Source organism: Ammospiza nelsoni, chromosome Z (assembly GCF_027579445.1).
Source record: "Ammospiza nelsoni isolate bAmmNel1 chromosome Z, bAmmNel1.pri, whole genome shotgun sequence".
NCBI lineage: Eukaryota > Metazoa > Chordata > Aves > Passeriformes > Passerellidae > Ammospiza > Ammospiza nelsoni.
Genome location: NC_080669.1, coordinates 15,552,726 through 15,577,676, shown reverse-complemented (window position 1 = coordinate 15,577,676; position 24,951 = coordinate 15,552,726). Strand labels below are relative to the sequence as shown.

Genomic DNA, 24,951 nt, shown 5'->3' with positions numbered 1-24,951 from the left:
GTTTTTTCACAGCACATGCCGCTGCTTCAGAAATGTGTGTCTGAAGGCTAAGCGATGTACCATTAGAGCCTTCCCCTGGCTTCCCTTTTCATAACTTTTCAACAAAATGACAACCCAGAAAACTTGGAGAAAAAGACCTGTTATTAATAACGGGTGTGAAGAATGATGATATTCTAAAATGACATGACAAATACATACACACACTTGCCTGCAGAAACCTGAAGCTTCACAAAAACTATAGAATGCTCTCAGGATTAAAGAGGAAAGCCAAAGGATGTCACCCACTAATTTAATACCTGGCCTGAATTATTCCATTTACAGAAGCTTTCCATTATAATATATTTAATTTCTGCTATTTTACAGCATTCCTGCTATTTTACAGCAAGACTGTGGCACTGTCTTTACTATGAACAGTCATCATGTGGCACTGTCTTTACTATGAACAGTCTTTTTTTCTTACTAAGGCAAAAGTTTTATTAACAGAAGTTCTCAAACTAATTTAATCTTCTTTTAGGAAGGGCACAAAAAGATCTTTTGCTTTTATTACATTCTGATGAGTAAGATCAGAAGATATACCTCACTTTAATTGAGGTCTAATGAGGTGGTATCCTACCTCATAGATAAACTAGAACTTATGTCACAGGACAAATGCTGGATTCTCAAAGCATCTCATATTCATAGAGAGCAATTATTTCCATATGTAAGCCTTCCTCAGCACCCCTAGCACTACCCACCACAGGGGCACTGAATTCCTACTCCCAAAGTCTTATGTTATTACTGTGATTTTCAATTCTTTCAATTATACACAAAGCTGATAAGGAAAAGACCCTATTATTTTCCCATAACTTCACTCTTGGATCAGCTCTCCCTTAACCACATATCATCAGCTTTTATTTTCAGTCAACATAAATGACAACTAAATAGGCAATTCATGAGATTCAAGTGGAACCCAATCTGCCTGAAAAAACTGAATAAGCAGCTTTATGCTGTTTAAGATTTTAAACAGACAGACAAATGGACTACCTACTCAAAGTTCTCCCTGCAAGCATAGGGGAGTTTGTATTCCAAATGTCTGCAAATCATGAAAATGTCTTATTCACAGTCTTGCTGTATTTCTATTACCCAGATCCTTGAGCTCCAAGAGGGGCCAGAGAGTACCAGAAATGAGTAAGGGATAAGGAACAGGGTGAGGCAAAACTGCCAGGTTCAAAAAAAGCAGCTTAGCATGGAAACTCCCAAGTGAACAGAACTACATAACACAGCATTGTTTTTAAGATTAGTTGCTTGAGCCTGAAGCCTGACTGGTGTCCATCATGGCCTTGGTCAGCCTGCTATCGTCACATGGCAATGCTACCAACTGATCAAGGAGGCCAGTCTCAGGCCTCTATAGTACAAATATCTTTTAAAAAAAATTATAACACAGGTTCTACCACTCATATCTGTCAGCATGGTGAGATGCTTTGCTGCTGCTTTTTTTACTTACAATTCATACTCCCTTTTCCTCATCCATTCTTTCTATCTTCTCTACTAACTTCTACTACTCCTGAATCTCTAGCCTCTGAACCCATTCCACCCAGCTGCTTTCTGTTGGCAGAGAGCTCAGGCATCCCAATATGCTAATCCTGCTGACAGCTGTGTGTGGGAATGCTGAGCTAACATGCGCCAGCCTGCTCACCTCTCCAGGATACCTCCAGGGAACAGCAGCACAGCTGCGAGGAGACTCTCCCATGTAACACATGACACTGACAGTAACAATAGGGTGTTTTCCTACTAGCTGATACAGTTTCATCATGTCTATTCTTCACCCTATGTCCTTATGTCTCCTTCACATAATGAAAAGCTACAGATGATTTGTCCTTTTATTTCTGATAATTACAGCTCCACACAGCAGGTGCTTTGAAGAACCTTCCCTTCCCTTCCCTTCCCTTCCCTTCCCTTCCCTTCCCTTCCCTTCCCTTCCCTTCCCTTCCCTTCCCTTCCCTTCCCTTCCCTTCCCTTCCCTTCCCTTCCCTTCCCTCCCCCACAAGGAAATTAAAGCACTCTTCCCATTTTCATGAGTGAGTCAGTACTCATAAATGCTTTGTAAAAAGAGCACAAAAGTCAGGAACAAACAACAACAACAAATTAGATAAAGAGCACTTAGAATCACTGTAGTGATTCTCACTACAACTGTTGGGAGTAGATGCACATAAAAAAAGAGCCTGGATTTGCAAATGTCAGGGCAAAGCAGAATAACTTTGTGACATTGTGGCCATTGAAATGGAAAAAAAACCCCACAAACCCAAACCTCATATATTTGGTACTACCATCAAGCCTATTAAAATAATAGCTAAAAGAAAAGAAGTTGTCTCTAGTTTCCAGATAAAGAACAGTTGTCATAGGGATTATTTTCAAAGCCAAGACATGCATTTACAGTGCAATCACACATTGCACCTAAGCTACTTAACATAAACATTAGTTATGTTTAAGGGAAAGTGCTATGAAATACATAAACCAAGGCAGTGGACTAAGTCCCATTCTAATGTAGTTCAGAAACACATTAGTCATCAATAAATTTTAAAAGCTAGAGGAGCTTCACCTCTTCTGATCTGAATGGTTTATGGGAAAACAAAAATTTGTGGCAGGCATATGTCAAGTTCCTTGTATTGCATAAAATTCTTTGAACTTCAAAGTTTCTTGTTTGGCATTAACCTTCACTGGGACCTGAAAAATTCAGACTCCCTGTGTAAGTTACCACATTGCTGTACCACATTAGTGGGAATTTTTCAAGAGAAAAAAGATTAAATACATTAATCTCAAATAGCAACTTCTATTCCCCTCAAGTATAGTTTGAGTAAGAAGCATCGAACAAAAATAATGAGAGAGAGAAGTGGTAATAGGCCAGAGTTTGGAACGTGAACCTCAAGGAACACCTGCTGTCTTTGACAACCCCAGTACTGAACCAGACACAAACACTTCTCAGGCATACACAAGAGAGACCAAAATTTCATAACTATATGGTGGCTACTGTCTTTAATTCCCTGCAACCACACAAATCCTTCTACAAAGCTTCCTCAGGACACCCATGCTACTTGATCTGCCTGGTAACTGCTCTAGAAGTTCAGAAACCACAATAAGTTGGACAAATCAGTCTGCCAGTCCACAAATTGCAGATCAGTTATGTAGGAATAAAAAAGACTTGTTGAATAATCTAAGATGTTAGATCTTCATTTGTTTGCAAAACTGGAGTCAAAGCATATTTCTCAAGGGTTTAATGTGATTCAGCATTGGTGCAACATTCCTTCTGGGGATGGAGCATACATATTAGATCACCATGTTACCTTAGAAGCCTTGTTGGTCCAGTTTCACTTGTGTTATACAAAAAGGATTAATTTTGCAACAGCAGTTAGATTGCTGCATTACTGCAAATGATCAACCTAAGAAGTCGGGGAATAATTTCACCCTAAATGTTCACAACCATGCTTGGTACAACCCAAGAGAAAATATCCATCATAAATAAAATTACATTCTCTATCTTTTGGTTCTGTTTCATTAATTGGGTAGCTGTTGGCAGACTGACAGGATTTGACAAAGGAATCAAAGTAGTGTGAACAGTCCTAATGCTAAGAGATAGCTATTTAAGCTATTCTTACTCTCTTCCATGAGTCTATTCAGGTAAAGAACTGTGTCACTTTTACAGAAATTTAAAGTCAAAGGGATAGACTCCAAACATTTAAGGATCCCAAATAAAGAGGGCAGACTTTGGCAGGTTTTTAAAAGCAGAGAATATGGAGCCGGATGAGGAGATTTATCTAGGCATTATCCAAAAGACATACCAGCAACATGCTTCAAGCAGAGATGACTACAAGAGGGTAAGATGGAATGCACCAATGATTGGAAGGACATTGTTCAGCACGCTGCAGGTCACAGGTCTCCTCCTAAGCACATATTTTCTTGACATATCATGTGCTAGCAAAGCAATCATCTCCAACTACCTTTTACTAGGACTTAAGTCTTGAAGTTTTCTTTCAGAAGAGATTCCCATCATTCTACTAGGTATTTTTTCTATGCTACACCAGTCTGAACAAACCTTTTTGGCATGGGTAATCAGATTCTGGAGTGCTTTATCTGATGAGCTTGCATTCATACTGTACACAGTTCAATTACTTCACCCCTGGACTGAAGCAAACACCTTTCCACTGTAAACTCTCCTGCTGTCCTCTCCATCCTGGAAAAACTAGCAATAGTGCTCAAGTTGAGGATTTAGGTGTTGTCTGTACAATCTGGTCACTCAGATGCAAAATGCCTCCTGTAGCTCTACAGCCATGCTCATGTTATGTGGCACACAGCACTGTTTATGTAGGATAACACATCTCTCAGAAACAATTTTTCAGAATGTTGTGATTTAATCTACTTGAAGACCACATACTGTTCTTACCATGCAAATGGACAACCATTCACTATCACTAAGACTCCCAAACTATCAAAACAGGCAGAAAACAAGCTACAGCTACTCTAAACACAAAGGGGCAGAAAGCTGCTGAACAACTGCTATAATAGATACTAGATCGACATAATGTATGGATTTGGTATTTGTACAATTCTACATACTTAGTACACAGCTTGTACTTAAGGCTGAAATTGGAAGGTAAGAAAGCAGCTGATTGTGAAATGCACAATTTTGCACATCTTTTGTATAGGTAATCTACAGCCAGCACATGTATTTATGCCAAATACAGAGACCAGCAAAGCGTTAATGATGGTGTGGAGATGCGACACCCTGCATGGCAGAGAAGGTCAGTTTGCCAATATGAATAGGTATGAACCAGACTGAGATTTAACTTCCTCTGGTTGTTCAGGGATCAGGCTAATTCTCTTCTCGTGAGATCAGAGTCAAACACAGCATAATGGAGGCAGAGTTACACAGCTACACATTAACTGTGTGAAACATGCATATGGATGGGCACAGTTGCACATACACCACGTGCTTCTCTGGGCATTTCTAGGATGAAACACACATGTAGGCACAGCTGGAACCTTGATGTCAGATGGCACCAAAGGAGAAATGAAACCCATTGTTTAGGACTTCCTCAAAATCTGAAAATAATTTTATGTATCAAGCTAATTAATTGCAGAAATGCTTACTGTGTTCTATAACTAATCTACCTCTTAGAAAACAATTACTCACCCATGAATAGTTTCATATGTTTGTGGTGCAATGCTTTATTAAAAAAATAAATGAAATTTTGGAGTTAGTACTGAACAGAAAGCCCTCCAACACTGTTAAGGACAGAGAAAGCCAGGTTTTTCTCCTCAACTGAATAGACATTTCACATAATAACTAGATCAAGTTTCACACTGCCTTACCACTTGCACATCAGCAAGATCACTGTGACACCGCAGACGTCATTAGCAAGTATGTAAATTCTCTGCTCTAAATACCATCTATTATTAACTGTCTGTATTCCCTGTCTAATCAAAACCAGACTGATATCAAGTTCCATAGCAAAAAAAACCCCAACAACCACAGAAGAATTCCCTGTGCTCTGAAACCAGAGACACTATAACAAGATATTTTACTAAGTTAACACTAGAATAGGAACACAAGCCATTTAGCTCTCTTGTCTTCTCAAGAGTTTCCGTTTCATATATCCACTTCAAAAAGCAAAAGCCCTTTCATATGTATCTTCACTCAACTCCACAAGATTCCCATCAGGCAGCTTCCATGGGAGTTTCAGTAGGATGACCAACAACTATTTATTTGAACGTAGGCATAGTCAAATCTAGCACACAGCAGAAATCTTGGACAAACACATTTCTGAGGGAGAAAAAAAAAGAAAATGAAGCAAAATACACTAATTTATCACTGCTTTAGATAGGAGCATGTGTTTTTCTTATTCTTCAACCTGCTTGCATCCTTTAGGAGAAAATGTTTTCATATCTCCTTAGTTCTAGCCTACCTAATCTTCTAATCCAAAGCAAGACAAAAATAGAATCACAATTCATACCGAAAAGGCAGTGTACAGTCTTAAGCCACATTTTTATCTTTAGCTTTCAGGAGTGGCAGGAGAAAGGGAAAAGAAAAAATTCCTGATTTATGACTTGCTCAGGGTGCAAAAAAAGATAAAAAAGGCACTTAAGTGGCAGGTCTACCAATTGTTCAATACCAAATTCAATGAGAAAGAAATTGTATACAGGTGCAGTATTTATGGATGTTCAATGCTACCATATAAACATCTATCAATCAGAGCTTTTCCTTAACTCAGCCAGAAACAATATGTACCTATCTGAAAAAATAAAAGCATCTTTACAAATAAGGCCTGATCACCATAGAATAAGCATAAAGGTTTGGCCTCATTGCCTGAAGCTGGTTTCTGGAAGAACTCCAGAGAAACATAGCTCAGCACAGTGCAAGAATTGGATGCCAGTTTTCCAGCATTAATTGTGCTTTTGAAAAAAATCTGAGTAGTTACCATCAGACTCAAATACTTAAAAACAGAACAAAACAAAAAACCCCAAAACCACTAAAAAACCCAAAAACCAAAATGAAAAAAAGCAAAGCTGACACCTGCAATTATATTAACAACTGTTACTAAGAATGTAGTTGGAAAGCAGAGGTTTGGGAATAAACTTATAAACACTTTGATTCCATTCTCTGCTGTTTAAATGTGAAACTGCCATGAAACCCTTGACCAGCAGTTTCTCTTCTATGGTAGGTTTAGAAATAATGATGTATTAGTATCTCACTATGCTGTAGAAAAAGTGTTTTAATCAATGTACATGAGAAAAAAAATAAATTATTCTTCTGACAGGTTATATACAAAGAGAAGAAGGATTGAATTTTCTAATAAAGCAGTGTCTTTGAAAACTGGCATTGATAAAAGATAATCCAAAATCATTGAAAAGATTTTGCTGTTTAAAGAGTGTTAGATTCTGCTGCTAAATATCTTATATACATTTTCTGTGAGGTTCCCCAGCAAGAATAGTGCACAACAAAGCCAAATGAAAAACAATTAGATGAAAATGAAATTCTCATTGCTTCTATCTACTGTGCTTTACCAGGCATTCCTAGTTTAAAACACATCTAATCAAGGAGACAAAATCAGAAGTTTCAAGAAACACCCGAGTACATTTTTGATGCTTTTCACCAAGGACAGAAGTGAACCATTCACCAAGGATCCGGCAATGCTGAATTTCCCATTATTATCTTTTCAACCTATGACTACTCTTACAGACCAGCTCATGTGTTCATGGAAAAGACTAGAACAATGTGGATAATTGAATACAAAAGCTACTATTTCATACTAGGAAATACTAGCTCCCAACAATGGATCTAACCAACACCAGTCACAACAGTGCTTTTGACTGTGACACCAAATATAAGGAACCATTTTCCTTCCAGAGTCATGGAGAAAGGTAGTCTTATTAGGATCAGATGTGACACACGGTTGCCAGACATCTGCTAATGACAATTTTCTATTTTCACAAATTTTTTTAAATTTTTCTATGTCACCATGACACTGAGTCTGAATGCTCTCAAAGCTTACTTCTTCAGTCTGAGCCTTTCCACTGGCAATAAGCTGTCCTCCATGGCAAAACACACCCACTCTTATGCTGGCCATAGCACGTTAACATATATTTTAAAATTTCTCAAAACCAAATAGGAATATATATAATCCTGTTATTTACTGGACTTTTGTAAGATAAACTTCCTTCCTGTTGAGAAAAAGGCTGAGCAAATCTAAACAGCTCTTCTTAAACTAGTATAGCATAGATGGCAGCTACAGAAGAACATCAACAGTCTTTTGTGCTCTGTCTTTCACAAACAGACTGAAGCTACAGTCAGAGGGCTAAACTGAGGCATGTGCAGGTCATGCCAGGGTATGTATGTTTGTACAGAACTACGGTTTCATAGTCACATAACTAGGTTTGACTCTTCTATCCACAGAGGGTGAAGGCTTCAGTCTGCCTCTATGTCCTCTGTTCTGCTGAAATTGTCTGCTGCCTATCTGCAGCCTACATATTATTTCCTGTCACTCTTTCTGGAGCTTATTAACCTCCCTAACCTTAGTGTGCTATTTTTCAAGGGCAGAGGCAAAGACAGTCAGTGCCAAGTAGAAGTTGAGTTAAAGTAACACAGGTCTGAAAAGATTCATTGGAAAGGATATACGTGGACTTGGCAGCAGCTATGTACAGAGCATTCAGATCATTAGTCTCAGCAGTGGCCTCATTAGATAAGCACATAATTTCTAACCACATGACTGCAATAGTTATGGAGATGGAAGTAAGACAATACTGTGATGGGATGTTTATGCATCACCTGTTAAATACCAACAACAAATCCTGCTGCCCAAAGCTGTAGTTATTACATTTTCTAACAAGCACTTCTCACAGATTGCATATAACTAGTAAATACATTAGCCACATGAGGCATCTGGATGGAAAGAAAAAATTCTTCAGATCCATACCATGCATTTACACACAGAAAAATTATTTTTAAAAATATGCTTTTATAACTTAAGTATGCACATAGAGTGAACACCATAGGAATGGCAGGGAGAAGGGAAAAAATGGAAGTGATCAAAAAACATCATAATGAACAAATGAAGGTTCAAACCTAGACTGGAAAACTCTTGTCACACACATAAATTTAAATGTTTCATTTACAAGCCTCTCCTTCTTTGGAGATCATGTGTTACAACTTTTGCTATAAAAGTAAGGAAGAACTACTAGGGAAGAATTAAAAAATACGATACTTAGTATGCGTTAGCAGTTTCATCCCCTGAAAATACATACTTACACTTTTCCTCTTTGCAAAAAAAAAACAAAAACAAAAACAAAAAAACCCCCCACTTTTGCTGGAAAGGAGTTAAAGTTTTATTTCAGCTTTAATCTAGATTAAGTCGGTAATAAACAATTTCCCCTTTTTTCTCTGCACTTTATGTTTTTCTCAAGTAAGATACTTTAAGAAAAAGAAGTGAATTTTGATTAAGCACAAGCCATTCAATTAATTCTGTTTTAATTTATCAACTGATGAACAGTTATTAAGAAACATGTGTTACGGCAGAATAATATGGTAGACAAACAAACCATAAAAATCACATTCTCCCTGCCCAGAAGTACCCAATTTGCTTGCAAGCATTTTCCACTGCTTGCAGTAGCATATTTTCCCAGTACCTTTTTTCCCCAGTACGCATTTTTGCTAAAAAGAAAAAAATAAAAATTGAAAACATTCCACATATTTCAGATTTTTAAGTCCCAGTCCCTTCATTTCTTTAAGTTACACTCAGTAATTGGACATTACCTGATTCTGTAAATCATAAGGGGATAGAATGTCCCACTTAATGTTAGCAAAATCGTGCCATATGGTAACCCATCACATTACACTTATACAGACAGATTGAATCATATGAGAACAAATACTGCCAGTGGCACCAGAACGTGCTGCATGGACTTCGTCAGAAGCAAGCATGGGTAAAAGCAGAGGGATGCTAACAAAGCATGAGAACTACTTGCTATTACTCCTCTGCCATTCCTCCTTAATGTGCCTCACTCTTATTTTCAGTGCTCAATTTTCAAACATTTGTTCCACCTACTGTCCCTGAAATAAGGCTGACAGCTTCTACGGGAGGTCCAGTGCCACCACAAAAAACCACACCCCACTCCCCACTCAAAAAAGAAAAAAAAGAAAAAATCTCTAAATACAGTGCAAGGGTTAACTCCTTTTTGGTTCTAAGGCCACATCAGGAGGTAATGGTTAGGGAGCTCCACTTGGAAAGTTTTTTTCCATCCACAAATTTTTTATTTGCTTGGAAGCAGCTCCACATAATGACAAACTTTTGGCACATCACTATTTTGGGTTTGCATAATAACAGTGCCCATCTTCCTCATAGTATTATCTTTGGGGTTACAACTCACAGAGCTCTATTAGAAACTTTGCAAATGTGTAAGTATCACTAAATATGCCAGAGTAGGCCATTTTCTGAATCAGTATGAAAGTACTTAACTCTTCTGAATCACTGTTGGATAAATATGAACTCTGAAGTTTCTAATCTTGAAACATTTAAGAAAAACATCCAAGAAAACCCTGAAAAAAACACAAAAAACCAAAACAACCCAAAATACTTTTACAGCTTCAGTCCTTCAGATGCATCTATCCCCCAAGGAGCCTTTATGGCACCAGCAGCATAGTAAGCTATGAAGTTCATCTCTAAATTGAACAACATTGTAAGCATACCTCCAGGAAGTACAGGTACATAAATCTCTTTACACATATGAATCTCTCTTCCCGCTGAGCTTTGGAAAACACTAAAGACTCCCTAAACCTCTATAATCCTGCTAATATTTTTTGCAAATAGAGGTCATGAGCTCTGTTAGCTGCATATTGGTCCTTGGAAGTACATGAGGGGAATGAAACTCCACCAAATCCACACACACTTATGTACAACATCTTCTAATACCAAATCTTCAACAATTCAACTTCTAGTAATCTCACTTCTAACTGAATTAAAGCCATGCTTCTGTTCTTGATCTGAACAATCTCCCCTGTAACTTCACGTTAGTCAAACCAAAGATACATGGCTTGTGAAGTTAACTCCCAATCAAATGAACACAAGAGTTTCTCAGACAAGCTTCTCAGTAAAATGGGGCTGGAAAAGAAATTCCAACTTTGTTTCCAAAGAGCAAATGCTTCAACAATTTTCTAGTTTAAGACAATCTTTTCAAGTTTTTTTTTTTCTCTCCCAGTCTTTTCACCCTCCTGCTGTCAGGCTACTATTGCTGAACACTGTATCTTAAAGTGTAACAGACCGCCCAGTTCTTCCCTGCATGACATCTACTGAACAGCAAAAATTGATAGCTAAAAAAAGCTAGAGAGTCATAGTGAGTAAGACTTCTCTGTTTATCACACTGGCTAAGACTGACCTTGCTTCTAAAACTGTTAACTGATGAAGGACTGAAAGACTAAACACCTGGGGGCAAAACAGATGGTCAGTTACCTGTGCATGTTCAATACCTCCGAGATCGAGCTCTCCATATACTACCTAGGACTCCTAGTTCTGGTTTCAAGAGAAAAATCAGATACGGATCTTGCATACCTGAAAAATTTCATTAGGTTCACTGGCATAATTCTATGCAGGGACCAGGATCCAAGGCTTGAAGTCAGAAGACTCTAGTGAAGGTCTGGGACTTATGTTTCATTTGTAGTGTGAAGTCACTGATGTGATTACACCATACAGGATAAAGGACACTTAGAAGACACTCAAATTCCCAGTGCTCTCTAACAAGCAAGTTATTTCTGGCAAAAGATTTCACTACAATACATACTTGAGGAATACACCTGCTTAGACATCATGAATACAACAGCTGGGGGAAAAACCCAAAAACCAACACAGACTTTCTCAGAATTTGTTTCAAGAGAAAGAGCTAGCTGGTGGTAACTTGTTTGCCTTTCTCCTGGAAGCTATTTAAGATAAAATATTTGTGAAGAAAAGTTCTTCAGGAAGAGGAATCATCCCAGTATAGCAGAAAGTTAAATCTTATTAATTTCTTTAGAGGAGAAAGCTCCACATGTTTGAGTTTCTTGTTTCACAGATGCTTCTCAAAAACTGTCCTTGGGACTGCCAAGACCCATGTGAATTGGGAGCCTGGTATGGAAACAGACAGCTGCTTGATTTCAGCAACATTTTCACGTGATGGTCATTGCCATGGCTCACAAGCACCTAAACAACTTGGTACCTCTGCAGGAAGCAAGACACCAATGCAGGAGCGAACCTTTAACTCTGGAGGTTCTCAGTCATCATCAGAGGCTGGGAAGGTCAGCAGGGCCAGGGAGTTCTCCCACCCCTCTGAGCACTCTGACTTCTCTACTTTCCATCAGCTAGTCCAAGCAGACTGCCCTTACCAGCCAGCAGGGCCTCCTCTTCCTCATGAAGAATATTTCTGACCTCTTCACTTGCTCAGTTTTTACGGTACTTCTCAGGTTAGAAAGCAGAAACGTGAGTAGGGGTATGGCCCCGCGGGGAACCATGCCATGACCAGCAAGTGACTACCATCCTTCTCCTGAGAAGGGACATCCTCTGCTTTCTGGGACATCAGAATGAACTCCCATTTTAATGTCTCTTGCCTGTATCAGACTTTGCCAACTTTCGATAAAGTCCTGGGTATTCCTGGCACCCAGAGGAAAGGATCACAGCTTCCCACAGGAGCCCGTGCACTTTAACATAAGCGACAAAGCACAATTACTGTATTTAAGTCCCACAGCGCAGAAAGATTTTCAGGCTGTTGGGTGAAACTACTACAAGCAGTATTTGTACTCTTTGCTCCTAAAACTGCAACTTCGGAGTTCAACGCTGAACTCGAGCGCGGGTCTTGCCCGAGCGGGGGTGGGCGTTCGCGCTCACTTAAGCCTGGAGGCGGAGCCCCCTCGGTGACTCTTCCCCGGACACTTCAGGCCGACGCCCCTGCAGCGCGGCCCCAGCGCTCGGGGCTCCCCCGCCGCCCCGCCCGCAGCTCCCGCGGCCCCAGCGCTGCCCGGCGGGCGGCCCGGGCACAGCCCCGCGTGGAGCCCCCCTCCCGGCAGGGCACTACTCACAGCCGCGGAGCGCCCCTGTTCTCCCGCCGCCCGGCGGCCCGCGCTGCCCTCGGCTCCTCCGCATCGCACCGCGGCTCGGTCATGAGCACCATCGGCACGGGCAGCAGGACTCACCCCGCCGCCACAAGGCACTCCGCCACCCGCGGGCCGGGCCCGCTCCGCCCTCGCCGCCCCGCCCCGGGGCGGACCCGTCGCCGCTCGCGCCGGCAGGAGCCGGAGCCGCCACAAACCGGTTGGGCCCGCCCAGCCGGGCCGGCGCCGCCCGCGGCTCGGGGCTTGGTGAGGGATGCGGCGCCTCGCTCCCCGTGAGGCCGATCCCTTACGAGCTTTAAATTATTCAGTCGGGACGCTGTCGCGTGAGACACCGGCTCCCGCCGGCTCCAACAAAAGCCATCCTTAATGTTTTATAGGGGGGTACAGGAGATACGCCGTTTGACACAGACGCAGTCCCGGGGGAAGGTGGTGGTGGCCACGGCCCTGCTTTCTCTCAACGCGCTTCGTGAGTCGTGGAAGTAGGCAGTAGTCCAAATACTGGCCTCAGGACTGTTCTATTAAGGTGAACTTCTGAAATGATTAGCTGGTATTTCCATCTGCGGCTTTACATCTTGAACAGACAAGTAGGCAATTATGCTTCCTTACTCAAGAGCAGCACCCCGTGCTGCTTTGCACAGAAAAATCACAAACCCACTGATGAATATGTGGTGTTGGAAGGGACCAGTGGGTCCAGCATTCTGGTTCAGGCAGGACTATACGAGAATGTGTGGCACAGGATTGCATCCACATAGTTCTTGAATATGTCCAGCAAGGGTGACTCCACAACCTCTTTGGGCAACCTGTTCTAGTGTGTGGTCACCTGCAGAGTAAAAAATTCTTCCCCATGTTCAGGTGGAATTTCCTTTGCATCAGTTTCTGGCCATTGCCTTTCCTATTGCTGGGCACCAGTGAAAAGAGCCTGGCTCTGTCCCCTTGGCATTGATGAGGTCCTCACTCAGTCGTACCTTCTTCAGGCTAAGGTGCCTTTACTCAGGCGAGAGGACTGGAGCTAAGCTCTGGACTCTTGATCAATTTAGTCCGTCCTACTGGACATCTTCAGGAGTTTCTAGTCTTGTATGCAGGAGCCTTGTACTGGACAGAGTACTCCAGATGACACCTCACCAGGGCCAAATAGAGGAGGAGGAGGAGGATCACATCCTCCAACCTGCTGGCACTGCTCCTCTTAATGCAACCCACGAATCCATCAGCCTGCTTGGCTGCAAGGACTCACTGCTGGCTCTGGAGAGCTTGTTGTCCACCGGGACCCCCAGCTCCTTCTCCACAGAGCTGCTTCCCAGCAGGTCACCCCCAGGCTGTGCTGGTGCCTGGGGTTGTTCCTCCCCAGCTGCAGGACCCTGCACTTGCCTTGGCTGAATTTCAGACGGTTCCTCTGTGCCCATCTCTCCAGGCTGCTGAGGTCCCTCTGAAGGGCTGCACAGCCCTCTGGGCTATCGGCCACTGCTCCCAGCTCTGTGTTGTCAGTGAAATTGCTGAGGAGGCCTCTGCTCTTCATCCAAGTCATTGATGGATAAATTAAACAAGACTGGGCCCAGTATTGAACCTTGGGAGATACCACCACAGACAGGCCTCCAACTAGAGCCTGTGCCACTGATTATGACTCTGGGATCTGTTATAACTGCTGTTCAGCTAGTTCTCAGTTCACCTCCCCATCCTCCTCTTCAGTCCACTCTTCCTGGGTTTGCCTGTTAGAGACACTGTCAAAAGCCTTGGAGATCCACTGCTCTCTCCTTGTCCATCCATGCAGTTGTTTCATCGTGGAAGGCAATGAGGTTGGTCAAGCATGATTTGCCTTTAATGAATCCGTGCTGACTACTCCTGATCACCTTCTTGTCCTCCCTGTGATAGAAGTGGCCTCCATCACCTTTCCAGGGACTGAGGTGAGGCTGACTGGCTGATAGTGCCCTGCATCCTCCTTCTTGCCTTGTTTGAAGACCAGGGTGACGTTTGCTTTCTGCATTCCTCAGGCACTAGTCCTGATCACCATGACCTTTCAAAGGTAAGGAAGCATAGCTATGATGTCCATCAGCTGTCTCAGCACTCCCGTGTGCATCCTGCTGAGGCCCATGGACTTGTAGATGTCAAGTTTCCTTGGGCCTGTGCTGGCAGAGCTGTGGGACAAGTTGAGTGCCCTCAGGAAGGTTAGATTTAAGGCAGCAAGTTATCTTGCATGGCAGGCACTAACTGTGAAAAATGTCTTTACTACTTGGTTAAGTAAGTTAGGTTTCAGTTTGATTAATTATGTTTTAATAAAGCTTAAATGGACTCTGTGGTTTAAAGTATGCAATCAAAGGAGATTGATTGCGTACTTTAACTCTCATCCCAGAAAATCCTGGGATGAGAGTTCAAAGTAACTTGTCTAGGCAAAGGTCTATTTTCATGTTTTAATAAAATTAAGAATAGAATAACTTCCTAAGAGCTGACTATTCACATGAGCTAAAGGGAGAATATGTACAGTAGAGTGGTTTCTTTTAGTGAATATCTGTGTAGGAAATAGATACTAATGTACATTTCAGATTGAAAAGTGTACGAAGCAGATTAATTACCTTTGGATATTTAGTCTTTAGGGCACACAAGAAAAAAGTTTTAGGTATTGCTGCAATACTTTCAGGAAATCAGTGATAAAAAGGAGGTGGTAATGGTGAAATGCCTCAAGACTGCCACAGCTGCTTGGGCACACAGATCCTGCAAAAAATGTGAGATTGCTGTATGATTTTTTGCTAGACCGTGTGGGTTTAATTGGCTCCAGTACAGGAAAATTTAAAGACTATATGCTAAGATGTATAGAATGGAAGACATTTAAAATGACTGTATTTCTGGGAGACACCATTAACTACTGTTCACATAGTATTTAATAAAAATGTCAAGGCACATGTGGAAAAGAAATGAGATTTAATTTACAAGGGAGATTATTCAGCCTGTTAGGCCCTGTGAAACATTGATTGCTGCTATTATTCCTTGTGGAACCCCTGAGTGCACTTGGCACTGCTTTGCAGAGCCTCTCCCACCTCCTAACACCAGATACAACCTGTGGCAATATAACAGCATTTTGTTTATCCAACCATAACAGAATAGGAGCCATTTCAGCTGCGTGGACTATGAGTAAAGCTGGCACTGAAGGGGCTGGGGAAGGCATCATGTGTCTCTTCAGGCCCTTTTCTTGGGTGCAGAAACCTGTGTGAGGTTTTAGGTACCCTGGGGATTGTGTAAATGTGCACTAACAAGGCATACACAGGATGACTGGAATCAGTAGGAAAAGTGACTGCCTACCCCTGATCTTGTTTTTGGAGGCTTTTCATTGCACTAAAAACGTAATTGCTAATTTAGTCCTAATTTTGAGGCAGACTTGTGGTTGAATAATTCCTGTGTAACTATATGCAGTTCAGCAGAAGTGCTGTTTTTAGTAGGTGAGAATGTGACGTCTAGCTATTTGAATAAATAAAATTTGTTTTCTTTTGAGTGCTTAGATTTTCAGTCTGTCAGCTGTAAGCACCTCTTTAGGAGATAAACTCTGCCACTGACTGTTCTGTTCATTCATTGCCAGAGGTTCCTGTCTTCACCTCAGTGGTGCAAGAACTAGGAAGGAGTTGCTTGGTCCTGGAGCTCAGTCTCTCTTTTAGTTTAATCTGACTCCATTCTCGAGGTGTGCACAGCTCTCTGATTTAAATAAATTCTGTCTTAGTCATTTAGTGCAGAAGAAACTTACATTAAAATAAATTGATGCCTAAAGCCTGGACACTAAAAAAAGGAATCCTTGCTGAGTTATTTCTTCCATATAATGATATCTTAACTCTTGTCAGAGACTTGGTTCTGGCAGATTGGTGATAAATGTGTCCTTAGTCCAGTTTGCTCTTAACTGATAATGACAGTGGAAGTAATAAGCAATGAACCAGGACTATAGCTTGTGGGTTTTTTTTTAGGATTTGAAAAAGAAACTCTGTGACCAAGCTCTGTCAAACTGTATATGGTGCAGCAACTTCAGAGTGAGAGGGGACTCTCCTGAGTGATAAAAGCTCTGAATACCAGGATTCTCAGGAATATTCAGGGTGCAGTGCCTTATATTAAACAAGCAAATGTGGGACTGCTCATGTGAGTGGAATATACTTGAAAACCATATGTTTTTATTATGATCAAGTCAAAGCAAGTATTTGAAGATCAAATTAGAGGGGATTCAGGGTTTTCAGTAATTAGTACCTTCAACATTATGCGTAACATGACAACAGATAAAACATTAGGGATGGAACAATAGGGAAAACTTTCAATGCAAAATAAAAAGATTTATGATACATATGAAATCAGAGAAAAGCAGAGACTCACTGAGTCATTGAGTTAATTTCTTGTCCTGAGTTAAGGCCTGCTATTCCTGTGTCACTCCTGGCAAGATTCCTGTCTCAGTTGTTCTTAAAAGTCCTAAGTGTGCCCAGGCCACCAATTCCAGTGTTTGCTATCGTCCAGGGGATGTCCTCAATCCACAACATGGTCTTGAATCCTTGTTGGTGAAATCTAAATCTAAAGCCATTACTTCTTTATTTATTAAATATGAAGAACAGTGAAAACCTGTCTATTCTTTCTTATCATTTTCATTTTATCTGTAGTGTCGGATAAAACATATAAATTGTGGCTTTGGACTTCTTTTTTTTTCTTTTTGTTTTTTCTTCTATGAACTGTCTCTTGTAGGTTTAGGTGTTTTCTGAAGCATGATCCCTCATATGCAACACCAGTAGTTTTATGAAGGTTATATAAAGAGGAGTTTAAAAGATTACTTCATCTTTCCTATACATGGTACCACTGGTCATATTTTGTGGTAAAGTCTTTGTGTTTCACAACAGGTGAGGCTGGCTCAGGTTTAGTATTCAAGCAGTATGACCTAATGAAGCTTTTATAAACGTTAGCTGAGATGCTCTCCTGTAGTACAACAGCAGCAAATTGTAAGACTTGATTAAGTATAGCCATCTTGACCATCTACATATCCTTTGTGCATTTTGCTCTTTTTTTTTTTCCCAATCTGTTTTCTCAATTTATCACAATAGTTATGAATCATATCTTGAAGGACATGAAGCAAGAAACAGTAAAAGTGCCTAATAAGACACATCGGAGATGTCAGTATAAAAAGCAGGGGAACTGCTACCCAGGCCTAAAGATTCATGGCTGTTGCATGATAAAAAAGACAATCTAGCTGGAAATGGTGTGAGAGGCTGTCTTAATCAATAAGGTTTATTTCAGTGCATTCATTGTGGCTGTTCATAAAGTATTTTTCAGTTTATCTGGCAAGTGTCAGCATACCTGAATATGAGGGAACTTCCTTGGAAAGAAACAAAGCAGAAAAGTAGTAAAGTGGTTACAAGCATTCTGTGTGCTGTGAACACATTTCTCTTCAGTAAAAAGTTCTTCTGTATGTCTTTGCAGGTGTAAAAATGTATGAAGAGCTACAGCCTCAATTGTGCCTGAATACAAGTGCTTTTGCCTAATAGGTTTTGTACATGTCTTCAGTTTTCTTTATGATATTCTGCATTGGTAGGATTCTGTGAAGGCTATGCAAATGTTTTGGAAGCCTTTAAGTGTTGAAAGACCTGCTAAGTCCTTGTAGTTGAAGTGTGATAGTAAAGCAGTAAACTATGTTGGATGCTATAGAAATAGGAGCTCTGATAGTATGAGACACAAACGTTTGAAAAGATGTTGAAACAGGGAAAAAAATTCTAATTTCTAGAGTACACACAAGTCATCCACAAATCAGAGTGAAGCCAGCTTGTGAGATGCACACTACAAAAAACCACAAAACAACTGTACTAAAAAGGTGGTGCAGCATTGGAAGAAGTTGCCCAGAGTGGCTACAGACTGTCTTTGGAGGGTACAAGACTGAGCTAGACAATGCCGTACCTGATCTGAGCTGGTGTTGATGATACTCCTGACTCGATCAGGAATATTCAAAAACAGTGTTCAAGTTACTCAGCATACCTGAAGTATGCTCAAAATAAGTGGAGCCAAGGTCCAAAATAGTCTGTGGAAGATAACTAGGGCCAGAACACAGTGAATGGTGCGATTTTATAATGAGTGAAAAGCAGTTTTGGCCAGTTGAGTCTTGTTCCTTGCCTGGATTAAGAATTCAATAATTTATTTGCTTTTAGAAGTTTGAGATTACTTTATAGATACCCATAACAGGTAATATTTTTCTTCTGAGCTGTTTACTGAAAGTCTTATCTGACTATCTCTTCCTGGTTTTTGTTTAAAGTAGCCTGGATTACTGTATTGGTTGAGCCGCCCTTTAGACAGGGCAGTGCATGGGGCAAATGAGGTAAGCTGGGCTGAAAGCTAGTTGGAGAGTTTATCACAAATGGAGGAGCATGCCAGGGCTGTTCCTTGTGGCTCCGTCTTGAAACAGTTGGGTGAACGAGACCATGCTACACTGGTGCTGTAACACCCAGCAGGACAAAGGAGAGAGACTGCCACCAAAATTTATGGAGTATCAGTAATATGGTATCAGTCCACCTCTCAGTGAGCATGTAACACATTGCACAGGTACTTGTCACCACATTTACTGCCATTTTAGGACCAATTACCTTTCAAATAACCTGTGTAGAGTCACAGAAGACACCCTTCATGCTGTGAGCCTCACCACTGTGTCTTACTGTGCCATGGTGATGGAAAGAACAGTATGGGATGAAGGGTTAATGGAAGAACCCTCCAGTACAACCGTTGAAATAAAGGAATCTTCAGCTCACTCCAAATTGTTCATGGCAACTTTCTTACATATTGGAAAAAGCAACCTTGTGATGTGTTAACAGTTTGGTTTTGCCAGCTATGAGAAAGCACTCAGCCAGCTGGCATTTTGCTGAAAAACACGTCACTGTCTCCTCTTAGCTGATGATAAAAAAAAAAGTAGTTATGGCATATTTGCATATTTTAATGCAATATATTGGCCTGGATGCCTCATGAATGTCAGTGTTAACATACTAGAATACTGTGTGATGCCTAGATCTTGTAATTTAAAATGATTGTATAAAAGCTCATGGCAGCAAAATCCGTGTTTTCTCCATTTATAATTTAAAAAGAAATTTCCATTTTTAATAAAAGAGATATATATTCTCATTTAATATATTGTCCATCTGTGCTAAAAAAGATAAATGTAAGTATTGCTTGTTCTACTCTGATGGGTCACATTGGCTTGGTTTGTCATCCTTTGATTAAAAATGTCCAAGGAAATCCTGGACAATATCCAAGTGTGACATCTTTGTATAGAAATGACTTGGACAAAAATTTTAGTCCAGCTACAGCTGTATGTTATTATTCATTAGATACACACAGATGATGTGTGTCTAATAAATAAGGCGCGTGCATGTATATAATTACTCAATCTGTGTATCGTAAATGAATACATGTGGGTCCTTTTTGGAACCACATATGCCCAAGTGCATGCAAACATTCATGATATGTGTAAATATGGTGATCATTTTGTTGAGAAAAACCTTTAGTCATCTGGCAGTCTCTGAAGTGCAGCAGTATGGTACATTAAGTATGTAAAAAAATGAAAACAGACTTGTTTGAGGATAAATTGAATCTTCTACAAGAAAATAGAGTGCCCAGACTTTCCAGAAGATTAGGAAAGGTTTGTCCTTACCTTTAGAAGAGGAAGGTTAAAGTGAGGAACACGAGAGAATTAATCATACTCTCAGTTTTTTCACAGTCTTTACATCAGATGGGGCTGAGAATAATAAGCTAGTTGACTGTGCTTATGCAGTTACTGTTCTGTCTTATTTAGAACTAGGAGTTATATTACTCTGGGGAAAAAGAAACCAAAACAAGTGTAAATATGTCTTCATATTCAGGCCAGTAATGGTGAATGCCAGAGTCCAGATGCAAGCCATTGAGCAGCAAGGTAGTTGCCAGTGTTTCAGGTGCTCATAACTGAGCTATAAAAACAACACACCTTTTAGAAGGTGGTGTGTGCCTATCTTTTTAACATGACTTCTTAAATTAGTCTGAGATAAGCCTCAGTCTTACAGCAGTACACTGGAGGATTCTGAGGGATATAATTTCAATGCAGAATTTCCTTTAGAAAAGCTTTCTGTCAAAAAATCTTCATAGAAGAAATCTGGATGTAGGGTTCATTTTTGTCCTGTCTGTAACAAAATACCTGTCTGTAACAAAACCATCTCTAAAGTTTCTGCTACTGGTTGTTACAGAGTTTTTCTGTTATTTTGTTGTAAGCAAAAGATAGGTAAATATTAATGCCAGATCACAGATGCAAAATGCGAGTGCTGTGTTTACTGTATTTGTATATTGTAGTGCACCAAATGAGCTTCCGTGTCAGGACTGGAGTTGACAACCCTTTTGATTTCCATTTTGATGAGATAGTGAGAAAACAAACCACTCCATGTTCTGTAACTTTAAAAACACTGTTTTGTAATTTAAAAATAATTGTTTTTAACTCTCACCTGATAGCAGTGTTACTGACCAATGCTGAATTTTTTTTAGTGTTGCACATATAACCTGCAATGTGATTATTTCTAAGATTGATGTAAACATACATAGCATTATAACATTCACAGAATTGCTGGTCTAAATTGCTGAAAACACTAGTTTTCTTGTGTTCAATATGTTTGTTTTTTTTTTTTTCCTAGAGTCACTCAGGGGATTATTCAAAAATAAAAGCCTTAAGATTTTCCTAAATTTTAGGTGAATTGGATACAGGGTATTGACTCATATTATAGGGATGGGCTCCAAATGGGAGCTTGAATATCCCTGTTTTTTTAGCCCATATTTTGTTCTATGTCAGAACAACTTCATACATTCATACTGATAAAATGCTGCAAAGATATGTGGCCAGTACTTTTATCAATACAAATTTTGTATCGATAATGTGTGGCAGACACCTCAGCTTTTATAGGGGCCTGAGTAAATATATGTGCTGCAGTAAAAGATCTCTGTATTGTATAAGTGACCCTGCCCCGATTCTAGTTACTGTAAATGGGCTGCAGCTGTGATGTCCGTAATTGGGCGGCAGCTGTAGCCCGTGGAGGTAGCTGGGATAAAAGGAGTGGGTTGTCTGGTCGGGGAGAGCCTTGATGAAGAAGCAGGAACAACACTGCTGTGAAGCGCTGTGTGTGAGAAAACCACCCAGAAGGTACGGGACTCCAGAAATAAGATAATAGCAATATGAATACAGCAAGCTTTAGCACAATTTCCTTCTGAAATCAGTTTTGCTCTGTGTCAGGAACAACATGCTGCCATGGCAATAAGTTGTGAGCTCCCCTTTATGAAATGTTAATAACTCCCTGGTTTCTGCCAAATTCATGCTCATCCACATGCCAATTACAGTGAGGTGAAACCAGATGTATATAAAAACTTAGGCGTATAGTCAGTTTTTCTCCTCGGGCATGAATAATTAGAATGAACAAGAAGGTTCATTAAATTTTCTCTGTGGGTAAATCTTCATATATAGAAAATATGCTCCAAATAAATAAGACTGTATGAAAGGAGTACCTAAAAATGCAGAGTCTGCATTTACATTTTCCATGATTTTTCATGGGGCTCATTTTCAGTATCATGACTGTGACAAACACATGAAAAGCAAGTTTGGTGTGAGCTCAGTCCATCTAGCTCATTATGTGCTATTGTGCATCCTCCTTATATGATTGCTTAGTATTTGCAGCCTGCTACTCTATCTTTGCTATAGGTAGAGGTATGGTTTCACAGCAAGGTTTAATAATCATATTATCCTTACTGAACTAGCAATTGAGTAAACTGGTTTTCTAGAAGGCCTGCTCCTACCACTCAATACCTGGCAGGCAGGTTGATTATTGAGAAATCTGGGGTAAAGGACCTGTTCTTTGTAAGGCCTGGTCACATTGCCCCCAGAGCATATATGGCAGCTTTTTGTGTACTGGTTATTTAATGGTAAATAAAAAAGGAGGTAGGTCTGTCTGCCCAGTGTTCTGGACAGGACACAGAAAGGAGGACAAAATTTATATTGTCCAAATTAGGAAGTGTGTAAAAATCACCAACTTGTGTTGTCGCCCTCTGAATACTTCTGTATGTTACTTATGTCCCATGCAAAATGAGATCAAGAGGCATATGAAAATTCATGGGGATTTTTTTTCTTAAAAACAAGCTCAAAGGTCTAGATAAGAGTCTTTGAAATCTCTAATTAAACTTTAAATTTCTGATTCTCTATTGTCTGTTCAAACTGTTGGACATTATCTCTCTGACATTTGAGTTGGAAAAAACGATGATATGCAGCTGTAATATTAAAAAGCCCTAATAATATTCCAAAAGAGAAAAATTAGGCCAACAGGCTCTTTTATAGTAGTGACCCAATTAGTGATAAGATCTGTCACCCCATATAAAGAATTTTTGCACAGCCACAAAGAAATGTAATTCATCCACACAAAGACTATGTAGAGGTTCCAAATCAGTCTTCAGGTTTGTTTGGCACCATACAGGACCAGCCCTTGGCAAAGAATTTTCAAGCAGATTAAGAACCAATAAATGTCTAATGATATTTTGAATAGTTTTTAAAGCTATTTTATTCATGATGGGTTCACATAAGTACTGTGGGTATTTATTTGTGTTGCTCCTGCAGTAGAGGAGGAAGGATAAGCACTAAGTGCCAGTAACCCTCTGACATTGCCTTCCCTCATTTTTTTGTGCTTTCTAAAATGTGCATGATTTATCTAGAACTTTGCATTGCAATGAATTCCACCATAGAGGGGATTTGCAATTCAACAAGTCTGCCCTTCCAAAGTAGGAAAACAGACTTTCCCCTATTTTGTTTTTTTTTTTTTGCAATGTTCAATCAGGAAACCCTTTACCAGAATTCACTTGGTAAGTTTTCTACTTCCTTGAATATTTCTTGTGAATAAGGTGGCACTCATCTTGAAAATTAGTTTAATAAACATTATGAGGTCTCTTTAGGCCAAAACACACATGAAAACATTTTGCTAAACTCCCTGATCTAACAAAGTTTACATTTGTTTTGTACAGAGTTCAAATATTATAGATATTTGGGTGTCCCTATAGAGGTCACTTTAAAATTTGAGTTTTATTAGTATATAGTGTTATACATATTCAAAGCCCTATTTCAGTGTCAATAAATAAGGAATCAGAAAAAAATACCCTTCTGTCCAAGTTTCTCCCTTACAGTAGTGCTCCCCTTCCCAGTGAAATCAGTAGCATACATGAAATTACCATCTCTGTGTGCATTTCCTTTTCGTATTAGGCTTCCTTGTCTAGGCGTTTTCGTTAGTCTACTTGTCCCAGTGCCCTCCTCTGTTGCTGCCCTGTTCCCCCATCATTGAGCACATGCAAAATATTCAAATATATTGGGATTTACCTTATAAATACTGATCCAGCGCTCTCTGTAGGACTGGCTGGGTCGTCATTACTTGATTTTCGGAAGCTGTTCTGACTTTCAGAAAGAAAAACTGAGTCCTCCAAGGAGCTTCCTTTCTTCAGCATTTTAATGGAGCTAACTGCAGACTTAAGTAAGTTCAATACTGGAGCAATCTGTGAAACACGCAGCCTTTCTCCTCTGTAGGAAGTGCTGTCTTGGTGTGACTCCAGCTCAAACTAGGTTTAAAAATCAGTTAATGAGTAACGTGGTGTTGTGATATCATAAGGGAGTTTTCTTTTTTATCTGCAGCACTTCAGAAGTTTACCTGAGAACAAAAATTATCAAATCTAGGTGAACTGTGTCCTTGAAATTTCATTATAAATAGCAGTAACTTGTTTGACTGAATTGAGGAGTGTAAAACATGAACTCTATTTCCAATTATGTTTTGTTTTCAGGTGAAACATGTTCTGTCATAAATTCTACTTTGTGATCTATCTCTAAGTGTCCAAGTTTGAATAACAAAGGTGTATTTTTTTAAGAAATGACTACATCTACCTGTTGTGAAGATGCCAAAATTATTATATTGCACTTCTCCAGTGACGAGTTGGTCCACATGTGTGCAAGTGGCTGCTATAAAAGTCAAATCCTTGCAGTTTAATTTAAATACAGGTAGTAGTTTAATTCTCAATGCACAGGGACCCCCCTGGACAAAATCAGTTTGTCTAACCAGTTTTTTCATAAATTGGCAAACATTAACTACAAACATATGTGGTTTTCTGTTTGTTGAAGATTACTATAATGATTAGGTTAGGGAGTGAAATAATCAGAAATCTTTATACTGCAGATCCTCTTATAGTACTGATTTAACATCCAAAGCATTTAGAAATCCTCTTAAACTTCATATTGGACCACCATGTAATGAAGATTTGTCTATGAGACTGACAAAAGATGTTTAATGTAATACACTCTGTTCTCAGCATCTGTGAACAGCTTGTGAAAC

General features: G+C 40.0%; 1 protein-coding gene across 4 annotated transcripts in view; it reads right to left on the bottom strand.

Annotated features, from left to right (window-relative positions):
* Positions 1-24,135, bottom strand: part of GRAMD2B (GRAM domain containing 2B) — a 42,080-nt gene extending 17,945 nt beyond the window's left edge. Inside the window, exon 1 of one of the 4 annotated variants that reach the window (XM_059492905.1) lies at positions 23,952-24,135. In XM_059492905.1, coding sequence (XP_059348888.1) covers positions 23,952-24,076 — 125 coding nt within the window. In that variant the 5' untranslated portion in view covers positions 24,077-24,135. Of the gene's footprint in view, positions 1-12,571; positions 12,736-23,951 lie in introns of those variants that run through there. The other 3 variants (XM_059492908.1, XM_059492906.1, XM_059492907.1) reach the window with 3 other exon arrangements.
* Between the last annotated feature and the right edge of the window lie 816 nt (positions 24,136-24,951).